Here is a 12302-nt window from a genome sequence, read left to right as displayed (position 1 = left end):
TGCCCAGGCGGGTCTTGAACCCTCAGGCTCAGGCAATCCACTCACCTCAGCCTCCCAAAGGCGCGGGATTACAGGCTGAGCCACCGAGCCCGGCTCTTTTTTTTTTTTACTAAGTAATATATTCATCACGAAACAAATTCAATGGGTACAAAAAAATATATATTGAAAAACTGCTATTCCCCTACCATCTCATTCCCCTCTTCAAATATAATTAATGTCACCCATTTACTGCATGCCTTTTCACAGACACTGTATGTATAAAAAAGCAATCACATATATTATTTCCCCCACCTTTACACAAATGATGGCATACTATAGTTTTGTATTTTGGTGTTTTCTTATTTTTTTAATTAATGTATCTGGCAGATTATTCCATATCAATAAATTACCAGTAATAACAACAGCAAACAATGATATCACATTTAATATGTGCCAGACATATTCTAAGAATTTTACATATATTAAATAATTTAACATTTATAAACTCATATAATAACTAGGTTAACATAATTGGCTTCCATATTTTTTAAGGTCATATAGTATACCACTATCTGGAAATCACAATTACTTAACCAAACCTCTGTAGGACATTTAAGTGGTTTCCAGTGTTTTGCTATTACAAACAATACTGCAATAAACACCTTCAAATATATATTACTATTTCTAAGGGATGGGTTTCTAGGAATAGAACCCTCAGTCGTTTGAATCCTTAATTTGTTAATTATTGTCAAATTTTCCTCCAATATTTTTCCTCACCAATAATGCAAGAGAACATCTATTCCCTCTTTGCATGGCTAGCAAAAATTTGCATTCTGAAGATTACATATTAGATTTTGATGACTTTGTATTTTTAAAAAATTAAATGATTTATACAGTAAGTTTTTGTATTGATTACATGTTGAAATTATATTTTGCGCATATTGAGACAAATAACTTTTTAAAATTTTTTAATGTGGCTGTCAGATAATTTCAGATTACATATGTAGTTTGCATAACATTTCTATTAGACAGCACTGCTCTGTACCTAAGCTAAAATGCAATCTTCTAAATATTTACTAACCTAATATGTAAAGAATTGCATTTCACAGTTTTATTAATATTTATATTTCTTACATAAAATGCTTATTCATATCCTCTGGTATTTCCATTAACTTTTGTCTTTTAATTGATTTATAACACTTTTGCTATTATGGATATTAATCCTGTTTCATATGATCCAAATATATTCTCCCTGGTGTGAGATCTGTATTTTAAACTTGTTATCTGCTGCCTTTATTGTATATACTAGTAGATAAGGGAGGTCTTCCCAGAGAAAATGACTTTTGCATTGAATTCCAAAGTACCAGTTGGCTAGGTAAAGTGCAAAGTTAAGTTAAAGGACATTAAGCAAAGAGACAAGCATGTAAGGACACAACACAAGAAAAACAGCATATATGGGAAATAAGAATAAGTCCTTTGGGAGTTAAGGCTACACATTCATGAAGAGCTGGAAGCGAGTCATAGACATATGAAAGGAGCCAGATCACACCAACTCTTGCATACCAAGAAAAGGAGCATAGATTATCTGGAAAAACATGCCAACCTACTGAAGAATTTTTAGCAGGTAAGTCATAAGATCAGGATCTTCAGATAGATTCTTCAGCCCCAAGAAGGGAGAAAACCATTCTGATATTACAAGTTCCAAGTGATGATACTCTGAATTAAGGTTGTGACAGGGAATTGCTCAAAAAAAGAGTTTCCTATTTTACCAAAAAAAAAAAAAAAACTTCTTAAAATGCAAAATTTGGGCTATTACTTACTGTGTCACTCTTAAATCTACACTGTCCAATATGGTAGCCACTAGTCACATGTGACTATTGAGCATTTGAAATAAGGCTAGTCCAATTAAGATGTGCTATAAATGTAAAATACATACTGGTTTTGAAGACTTAGTACAGAATGTAAAATATCTCATTAGTAATAATAGTTGCGTTATACTGAATGAAAATATTAATTTCATATTTTTAGTCCTTTTAAATGTGGCTACTAGAAAAATTAAAATACCACACGTAACTTACATATACATGTTCTATTCAACAGTGCTGTTTTCAATCATGCTTTGTTCTTTCTTTAGGCAGTATTGCTATGGATAATCCAGAATATTCAGTTACGTAAGTTACAAGATAAAAAGCTGTTTTACTAGCAATATAAAGAGTTCTAGATCTTAAATACCTTTTTCTTTTTAGTACTATTTTACCAGTTCCTTAATAAAAGATAGCTAAATAATTCTTCCTTGAGAGGAAAATAATTTTCTATCTATTGTTCTGAATTTTTTTTACAAAATGTTAAATAATTTAATTTTCTATTGATTAGAAGATTTTTTCACTTATTTTATTTAAGCTACTCAGCTAGGATGTCTTTTCTCCTTTATTTTACAACTTACATATGAGCATAAAGAATTTCATAAAATGGTATTTGTTCTTAAAAAGCAAAATAAACATTGAACAAAAATCTGAAAAACTTGTTCAGAATAAGAGATGTCCTGTAACTCAAGACTAATCATTTTAAGTTTGTTTTGAAGATACTGCTTAAGTACAACTAAGCAGCCGGGTTCAGTGGCTCAGCCTGTAATTCCAGCACTTTGGGAGGCTGAGGTGAGTGGATTGCCTGAACCCGCAGGTTCAAGACCCACCTGGGCAACTTGGTGAGACCTCATCTCTACAATAAATCAAAAATTAGCTGGGCATGGTAGCAGGCGCCTGTAGTTCCAGCTACTAGGAAGGCTGAGGCGGAAGGATTGCCGGAGCCCAGCAGGTGGAGGCTGCAGTGGCTGGGAGCAGGCACTGCACTCCAGTCTGGGTGACAGAGTGAGACTCCAACTCAAAAAAAAAAAAAGTACAACTAAGCAGGTGTAATATCTTCAACAACTGATCCATCTAAATCTTTACCTCTGGAATACTAAGTACGATCACCAGTCTTTGCTTCCTCAGTAAGTCTCACAAATGGAACATCTTGAAAATCTCTGCTCATGTGCCAATGTCACGTCTCTACTTCTTTTCCAAAGCTTCCCACTTAATATTATATCTGAATTGTTTTAGTCAAAACAAAATAAATAAAACAAGGATGTGTTATAACTACTTTAACAGGTATCAGGATATTGCCCACAAATAACACTATTCTCCAGAAAAGCAACTGCCATATAGTACCCTAATTCTCTAAGGCAGTGTTTCTCAGTGTGATCACCTGGGAACTTGTTTGGAATTTCAGACATACTACATCAGTACTTTTGAGGACCTAGCCCCTTTGAGAGTTTGTTTTAATAATTCCTCTAGGTGATTCTGACACATGCTCAAATGTTAGAATTGCTGCTTTAAGGCAGGGTCTCTCAACCTTGGCATTATTGATATTTTGGACTAGACAATTCTTTGTTGGGTAGGGGCGGGGAAGGTTCCTGTACATTGTAAGCAGTATCTCTGGTGTCTCCTCTTCCTCTATCCTTTCCCCAACCAAATGTCTCCAGGCATTGCCAAATGTCCTCTGGAGGGCAAAAATCATCCCTGGGTGAGAAAAACTGCTTTAAGAAAAAAGAATACTAGTATTCATCTGTGGTTATTGTTTGGTAAATATTCACGCTTCTCTCTTCACCTTCCATGGGAAGAATATGATTCTGCACTCCAATCACATTGGGGTTAAATCATTATTCATTTTAGCCAATACAATGTGACACAAGCAGAGGTTTTAAATATGCTTTCAGGGTATGGCTTGGTTTTCTGAATGTCTGCGCTCCCCTAAGAGAATGTACCTGAATACATGAGGCACACCTGAACCCAGCTCAAAACAACTTATGGCCAAGCAAGAAATAAATTTTGTTACTGTATGTCACTGAGAGACGAGGGTCACTTGTTACACAGCACACATCTGAACCCAGCCTAAAAATAACTTATGGCTAAGCAAGAAATAAATTTTGTTATTGTATGTCACTGAGAGACGAGGGTCACTTGTTACACAGCACTAGTGCAATAAGAGCTGGCTAACGCAACACCAATAGATGGGATATATATGAATGGCCCAGCTTAGATTGCCTTTATGGCTAAAGTAGCCACGCTCCTCTCAAGCATATCTACTAACCTACTTTCACATTTGCTAGGTGGTTATTTTAACTGAGACCAATGTCTTGACACAAAAAACTAAAGATAGATAAAACATGAGCTCTGTGGAGGAGTTTATCTATATTACGCACTAGAACTAAGTTCTAGAAATAAAAAAATTAGCGAGGCTTGGTGGCTCAGCCTGTAATCCCGCGCTTTGGGAGGCTGAAGTGAGTGGATTGCCTGAGCCCACAGGTTCGAGACCCGCCTGGGCAACTTGGCGAGACCTCATCTCTACAATAAATCAAAAATTAGCCAGGTGTGGTAGCGCGCGCCTGTAGTTCCAGCTACTTGGAAGGCTGAGGCAGAAGGATTGCCGGAGACCAGCAGGTCGAGGCTGCAGGGGCTGGGAGCGGCCACTGCACTCCAGTCTGGGTGACAGGGTGAGACTCCACTTAAAAAAAAAAAAATTAAGATAAACATAAAAGGAATTTTTCTTTATATTTAATTGCTCTAAAATATAATTCCTTTTTAAAAAATAAAAATAGCAACATGCAAAAATAAAATGTATGATAGTACATTCTTCAGAAAAAGGAAGAAATTAACTATTTTGAAATGCACCCAGACTATTCTGTTCTCCTTTAAGAAGGTCATACTTCAAGGTGAGCTACTTCAGCAGAGCCTAACCAACATGTAGATAAAGGGAAATATCCAATTCCAGTCCCCTCTAGCCTTTGTCTCTCACCCAGGAGGAAAAAAGCTAAGAAGCACTTGTGAAAGGTCAGAGCCAGAGGCACAGACCCAACAAAAGACCCATTCACAGAATTATATTTCTGTTCCCCCCCAATTTAGCTTAACATCAATGGGTATCCTATATAATACCAGGAGATTACAACTAAAAGAACTGCAGGCTCAGACTCCATTTAAGAAGCAGTCTCTAGGGAAACACAAAGATAACAGAAGAGAGAAAAAAAACCCAAAGATGCTAGTACAATCTTAGCCTATAACACTATAGCTACAGCAATTACAAAAGGTGCTATGTTCATGTAATGGAATACTAGAATGAAAAGAAAGGAAAAAGGAATAGAAGAAACATCTGAAGTAAAAATGGCTGAGAAGCTTCCAAGATTAAGGACAGACACCAAATCACAGATCCAGGAAGCTCAGAGAACACCAAGCATGATAAATACTGAAAAATCTACACATAGGCATATCACATTCAAACTGCAAAAAATCAAAGACAAAGAAGTTTCTGAAAGAAAACAAAGGGGAAAAAACCTTACCTATAGAAACAAGCATAAGAATTACATCAGACTTTTCTTCAGAAACCATACAAGCAATAAGAGAATGAACTGAAATACATTAAGTGTGAGGGAAAAAAAATCACAAATCTAGAATTCTGTAGCCAGTGAAATTTTCCCTCAAAATGGAAGGAGAATCAAAAACCTTTAGACAAACAAAACTTGAGGAAATCTATTTTCAGTAGACCTGCCTTGCAAGAAATGATAAAAGAAATTATTCAGAGAGAAGGAAAATGATATAGGTCAGAAACTCAAACTTACTTACAGAAACCTAACGATTCAGGTTAGGTACATAAGTTGTCATCGTACAGATGAAGTTTGGGCTTCCCTTTGGTCCTCACTTCACCTGGTTTTGGATCAGTACCCTTATTGATGTTATGTGCCCCCTGCCGCTCTTGGCAGTGTCCCACTACTGCTAATCCCTTTTTTATAGTATTATAAATGTTCAGGATCTGTGTGAGTGAGAATATGTGATCCTCCCAAGGAGCTGGGACTACAGGTGCATACCACTATGCCTGGCTAATTTTTTTTTTTTAATTTTTTTGTAAGGATGGGTCTTGCTATGTTGCAAGCAGGCTGATCTCAAAGAACTCTGGGGCTCAAGCAATCCTCTTACCTTGGCCTCCCAATGTGCTGGAATTACAGGTGTGAGCCACTGTGGGCCTGGCCCAATTTTACTTCTTAGTAATAAAAAAAATTTTAGTGGTTGCTCTATAGCAGAGGTCCTCAAACTTTTAAAACAGGGGGCCAGTTCACTGTCCCTCAGACCGTTGGAGGGGCGGACTACAGTTTAAAAAAAAAAAAGGAATTTGTTCATAGTTTTTTAAAAAAAACTATAGTCTGCCCCTCCAACAGTCTGAGGACAGTGAACTGGCCCCCTGTTTTAAAAGTTTGAGGACCTCTGCTATAGAGCAACCACTAAAATTTTTTTTATTACTAAGAAGTAAAATTGGGCCAGGCCCACAGTGGCTCACACCTGTAATTCCAGCACATTGGGAGGCCAAGGTAAGAGGATTGCTTGAGCCCCAGAGTTCTTTGAGATCAGCCTGCTTGCAACATAGCAAGACCCATCCTTACAAAAAAATTAAAAAAAAAAAATTAGCCAGGCATAGTGGTATGCACCTGTAGTCCCAGCTCCTTGGGAGGATCACATATTCTCACTCACACAGATCCTGAACATTTATAATACTATAAAAAAGGGATTAGCAGTAGTGGGACACTGCCAAGAGCGGCAGGGGGCACATAACATCAATAAGGGTACTGATCCAAAACCAGGTGAAGTGAGGACCAAAGGGAAGCCCAAACTTCATCTGTACGATGACAACTTATGTACCTAACCTGAATCGTACCCTACATCTTTAAAAGAATAATAATAATAAAAGAAGGCTGTAATAGCTATAATAATTTCAGACAAAGCAGATTTCTAAGCAAGAAAAGTTATGACGAATAATGTGAACATTACATAATGATAAAACAATTAATTTGCCAGTAATACATAACAATCCTAAATGTGTATGCACCGAACAACAGAACAACTATATAGGGCAAAAACTGATAGAACTGAAAGGAGAAAAAGACATCTATTATAAATGAAGACTTCAACATCTAACAGTAATTGACAGATTTATCAGGCAGCAAATTAGGAAGGATAAAGTCGAACTGAATAGTACCATCAATCAACTGAATCAAATTGACATTTATAAATTCTGTCATCCTACAACAGCTGAATACATTTTTCTTGAGCTCATGTGTAACATTCACTAAGATGAAGCACGTTTTGCACCATAAAAGATATATTTCTAAGAATTAAAAAAAATAGAAACCATAGAAAGTATTCTCTTAAACCACAAAAGAATTACATTAGAAATCAATAAAATCAAGATAACTGGAAAATCCAAAAATATTTGGAGATTAAATAGCACATAATCAAAGAAGAATCAAGAGAAATTAACATATTTTAAAATAAATACTAATTAAAATTATTAAAAATTGTGAGATGCACAGAATTAAAAAACTGAATATCATATATTCTCACTCTAAGTGGGCCCTAAACATTGGGTACACAAGCACAAAGACAGAAACAATTGACCCTGGGCAATACTAATGAAAGGAGGGACAGAAAATGGGGGATAAGGAACACATAATCATCTACTGGGTACCATGTCCACCAACAGGGAGAGACAAGGTTTGCTAGAAGCCCAAATCTTACTTGCACATAACTTACTTATGTAAGCAAATCCTCTCTTGCACCCCATAACTCTAATATAATAAATAAAATAAAATAAAATTTGTGAGATGCAGTGAAAGCAGTGCTTGGAGGAAAATCTATAACACTGCATATATACATAAGAAGAGATCTACCAATACAATAAAAATTTCTGCCTTAGGAAACCAGGAAAAGAAGAGCAAACCAAATCCAAAATAAGCAGAAGAAAAGAAATAATAAAAGTCAGAGTAGAAATCAATGAAATTGAACAGAAAATTCATAAAAAAATAAACAAAAGCAAATGTGAATTATTTGAAAAGTTCAATAAAATTGATAAACTTCCTAGTTGAGCTAACCAAGAAAATAAAAGAGAAGATGCAAATTTCTAGTATCAGAAATGAAAGAGAAATCATCACCAATGATACCATGGATAATTATAATAATGATGATAATAATAATAATGGAGTATTATAAACAATCACATGCCCACAAATTTGATAACAAATAAAGTTGACCAATTTTTTAAAAGACGCAATCTACCAAAACTCACACAAGGAGAAATGAATAATTTGAATACTCTATATGTATTAAAAAACTGAATCAATAATTAATGATTTTCTAAACTAAAAATCACCAGACCCAGGTGATTTCACTGGTGAATTTTATCAAACATATAAGAAATAATACAAGTTCTCTATAATTTCTTCCAGAAAATAAAAGCAGAAGAAAAGTTTTCTAACACATTCTATGAAGGGAGCATTATCCAAATATCAAAACCAGACATTACGTTGTCTGACAAAGACATTACAAAAAAAGATTACAGAACACGGATGCAAAAATTCTCAAGAAAATATTAACAAATCAAATTTATGTATAAAAAGAATTACACATACAATCAAGTGGGATTTATTCAAGGTATGCAAGGTTGGTTCAATATCCTAAAATTAACGCAACTGATTACATCACCAAGCTAAGGAAGACAAGTCATATGATCATATCAATAGATGCAGATAAATATTTGACAAAATGGAATATTCATTCAAGATAAAACTTCTCAGCAAACTGGAGAGGACCGTCTGATAAAGCATATCTATAAAAAAAAAAACAGCTAACATCATACTTAATGGTGAGAAACTAGATACTTCCGCCTTAAGATCTGGAACAAGAAAAGGGTGTCCTCTCTTACCACTCCTATTCAACATCATATTGAAAGTCCTTGCTAATGTAATAAGAAAAGGAAATAAAATATATATAGTTGACACTTGAACAACTTGGGTTTGAACTGCACAGGCCCACTTAAACACCTTTTTTTTAATAATCGGTCCTCCATACCCAAGAGGTCTACAGATTCAACCAAATGTGGATCTAAAATACAGTATTTTCAGGATGTAAAACCCAGATATGGTACCTGCAGGTTCTATAGAGCCAACTGTGGAATTTGTACATGTGCACGCACATAAAACAACATAATCCAGAAATTCTACTCCTAAGTATTTTTCATTAAAAAATGAAGACATAAATCCACACAAAAAGTTCTACATGAATGTTTATAGCAGTTTTATTCATAATCAGCAAAAATTGGGAGCAACTTTGTCTTAGTTAACCATTACTGCATAACAAATTGCCCCCCAAACTTAGCAGCTTAAAATATCAAATATGCATCGTTTCACAATTTCTATGGAAAGGAATTCTGGTACAGCTTAGTTGGACAGTTTGGCTCAGGGTCTCTTGGGAGTTTGCAATAATGTTATCTGAAGCAGTTGTCTGAAGGCTTGATGGGAATGAAGGATCCATTCTAAGATGGTTTGCTCAACACCACTGTTAATAAGAGGCTTCAGTTTCTCATTAGCTATCGGCAGGAGGCAATGGTTCCTTGCCAAACCCACCATTCCATTAGGCTACTTGCTTCCTCACAAAAATGACAGCTAGTTTTCCCCAGATTCAGTGATCCAAACAAGAGCAAGGCAGAAGCCACATCTTTTACAACCATTACTAACTCATGGTTTGATGATCAAGGATTACCAGAAGCATATGTTCTTCCTTCTGATGTATTGTCAGAAGGTCAATAGTAGCCTAACATTATTTTACAATGTCAACGTCATTCACCTCACTTCATCTCATCACACAGGCATTTTATATCTCACACCATCTCAAGTGTGAATACAGTACAATAAGAGATTTTGAGAGCTAGAGATCACATTTGCATAACTTTTATTATAGTATATTTTAATAATTGTTCTATTTTATTATTAGTTGTTGTTCATCTCGTACTGTACCTAATTTTTTTTTTTTTTGAGTTGGAGTCTCACTCTGTCACCCAGACTGGAGTGCAGTGGCCGCTCCCGGCCACCGCAGCCTCGACCTGCTGGGCTCCGGCGATCCTTCCGCCTCTGCCTTCAGAGTAACCGGAAATACAGGCATGCGCTACCACACCCGGCTGATTTTTTGATTTATTGTAGAGATGAGGTCTCGTTGCCCAGGCGGGTCTCAAACTCACAGGCTCAGGCAATCCACTCACCTCAGCCTCTCAAAGGCGCGGGATTACAGGCTGAGCCACCAAGCCTGTAAAACTTAAATTAAGTTTTATCATATGTATTTATGTACAGGAAAAAACAATGCATACAGTATGCAGTATTATCTGGTTTCAGGGAATCCACTGGGAGTCTTGGAACAAATATCCCTAGGATAACGGGAGACTATTACACAAGGAACAGTAAGTGACTATTATCAACAGTTTTTTCATTTTGTTTTACCTGGTTTGCAAGACGAGAGTGACCAAACAGCTTGTGACCCAATTTCCCGTACTGTTCCAGTTCTTTCTAACTGCTTAGGGTCAGCACCAGGAGGTGTCTTGTTTGGTGTGGTCATTTTAAAAAATACTCTGTGTAGAAAAAAAGAATACACATACTATACTAGGAGCTGAGCATTATTATACAAAAGGTAAAAATAAATAAAAATTTAATAGCAAAATGGATCCCTCATATATCTGATATTAATCATCTATTTCTCAAATGTAGTTAATATAACTCACTGTAATTTCAAAATCCTAGGAATTCAATTTTTGTTTCTAAAATATATTATTACCAGATGTTAAAGTAGCAGGATGTAGTAGCCAAAAGAGCATAAGATTAAAGTTCTGGCTTCAGCTTGACCTTTAGCTTAAACTTTGAGCAAGTCTGGGTTTTACTTCATCTCCAATCAAGGGTGTTAGTTAACTCGATGATTTTTAATTCTATATTGCTATGCAGTTCTATACTTCTATGAATAAAAATTCAAATGAGTTTTAGCCCTGGAAGTCAGACTGAAATACGCTTATTCTAGGAATAAGTAAACACTGATCCTTACTTTTAATTCCCATTAAATGATGCAGAGGATAACCATTTCTCCCCACTCTTACCACTGTAGATAAAATCAGAAAAATGGTTTCGAGGTCTAGAAGTAACTGGCCTATCCTAAAAAGGCTGACTTCATCTTTTACGTTTTTGTTAATTTTAGTAAATCTATGCAAACGTGAAAAAAGTAACTTCTTGGATAAGGCACAATATGTAAAACTGCTTTTGCAGCAGTCACTGCCACTAAACATTGTTATACACGCTATTATGAAACAGGTGCAATAGTTCTGTATATTATTTTCTTGACACTTTCCCATTAGATCCCAAGTTATTCTCTAATCACCAAGCACTTGATCCTCGTTAAATAACGGCAGAGATGCTGTTATCCAGTATAAAAGGGCCCGCTGCCCGATGGACTGTAAACTTCGGAAAGACCTGAGACTTAAATGCTCAATAAGTAATTTACTGAATGAATAAATGGACGAATAGGTTCAGTCGTAAACTAAAGTAGTTGCCACTTGCCTGCAAGTGGTCAGGACGAGACTATTAAACCTGTAGCCATCATTTCAAACCAAATGTCCTGTCATCTGGGGGGGGGGGAAATGCCCAACTCTACGTTGGGACAGAATTCAACCACCAGATTTAAGACTGGACGCCACCAAGTGGATAAAACACGGGGCTCGAAGAAGACTGGGTTCCTGGCCTTGAAGACCTGACCGACTGAGGAACTAAGGCCAAGGACAGCGTGCCACCGCCAGCAGTGTGGGACCAGACTCTGTAGGTCCGGCCTGACGCCCCTGGCATGCTAGAATGACTAAGGCTCCACTCCGGACCCACCGGCCTCGAGGAGACGGCGAACGTAAACAGGGACTGGGATTAGGGAGGCGAATGCCTCTGCTAGCGCTAGGACGGTCGTCCACGTCGAGGAAGAGCCCACGCACTTACAGCTTCCAGACCTGGCTCCCCGCAACTCAGCTTCTTAGGACGTCCTGCAGCCCCGCGCCACTCCCACTCGGCCTCTGAGGATCGCTCTGCCTCCCGCAGTGATGTTTAACGGCGGGGGGGGGGGGGGGGGGAGTGGCAGCACAATGACGTCACCTAGCCCCGCCCATCTTCGGGGCCCCGCCTTGCGCTCTCTGCCGCGCGTGCGCATTACGTCCTATGGCTTGCGCGAGGCGGCGGCTGGGCACCGCCATTTTGGCCGGTGGCCGTAAGAACACGCTGTCTGGCTGGGAAGTAAAGGCAAGAAGTGATTTGGCCTCCGCGCTCCCCTCCGCAAGGGGATCGTTTTCTGCAGGTACGTGAGTAGCCCGGAGAGCTTTGGCCTTTAGCTGTCATCTGCCAGGTTAGAAAGACCGTAGGGACGTTCTCCGAAAACCTTTGGTTAGGCCTTAGG

At 37.5% G+C, this 12302-nt stretch overlaps 2 protein-coding genes across 6 annotated transcripts in view; one reads left to right on the top strand and one right to left on the bottom strand.

The window, feature by feature from the left end:
- Window positions 1-12302, bottom strand: part of ANAPC10 (anaphase promoting complex subunit 10) — a 102050-nt gene extending 89748 nt beyond the window's left edge. For 2 of the 4 annotated variants that reach the window (XM_008071518.1, XM_008071517.1), the window contains exons 1-2: window positions 11852-11953; window positions 10328-10455 (exon numbers count right to left, since the gene is read on the bottom strand). In XM_008071518.1, the coding sequence (XP_008069709.1) occupies window positions 10328-10442 (115 nt within the window). In that variant the 5' untranslated portion in view covers window positions 10443-10455; window positions 11852-11953. Of the gene's footprint in view, window positions 1-10327; window positions 10456-11195; window positions 11224-11851; window positions 11954-12014 lie in introns of those variants that run through there. The other 2 variants (XM_021719282.1, XM_021719281.1) reach the window with 2 other exon arrangements.
- The window catches only part of ABCE1 (ATP binding cassette subfamily E member 1), a 33059-nt gene continuing 32740 nt past the window's right edge, over window positions 11984-12302 (top strand). For both annotated transcript variants that reach the window (XM_021719280.1, XM_008071516.1), the window contains exon 1: window positions 11984-12203. The gene's annotated coding sequence lies outside the window, so the exon portion shown is untranslated. The remainder of the gene's footprint in view (window positions 12204-12302) is intronic.

This window comes from Carlito syrichta, unplaced genomic scaffold (genome assembly GCF_000164805.1).
Source record: "Carlito syrichta isolate Samal-C Ts95f unplaced genomic scaffold, Tarsius_syrichta-2.0.1 Scaffold314352, whole genome shotgun sequence".
NCBI classification, from domain to species: domain Eukaryota; kingdom Metazoa; phylum Chordata; class Mammalia; order Primates; family Tarsiidae; genus Carlito; species Carlito syrichta.
The sequence above is the reverse complement of the archived record's forward strand: the minus strand, read 5'-3'. Positions and strand labels throughout refer to the sequence as shown.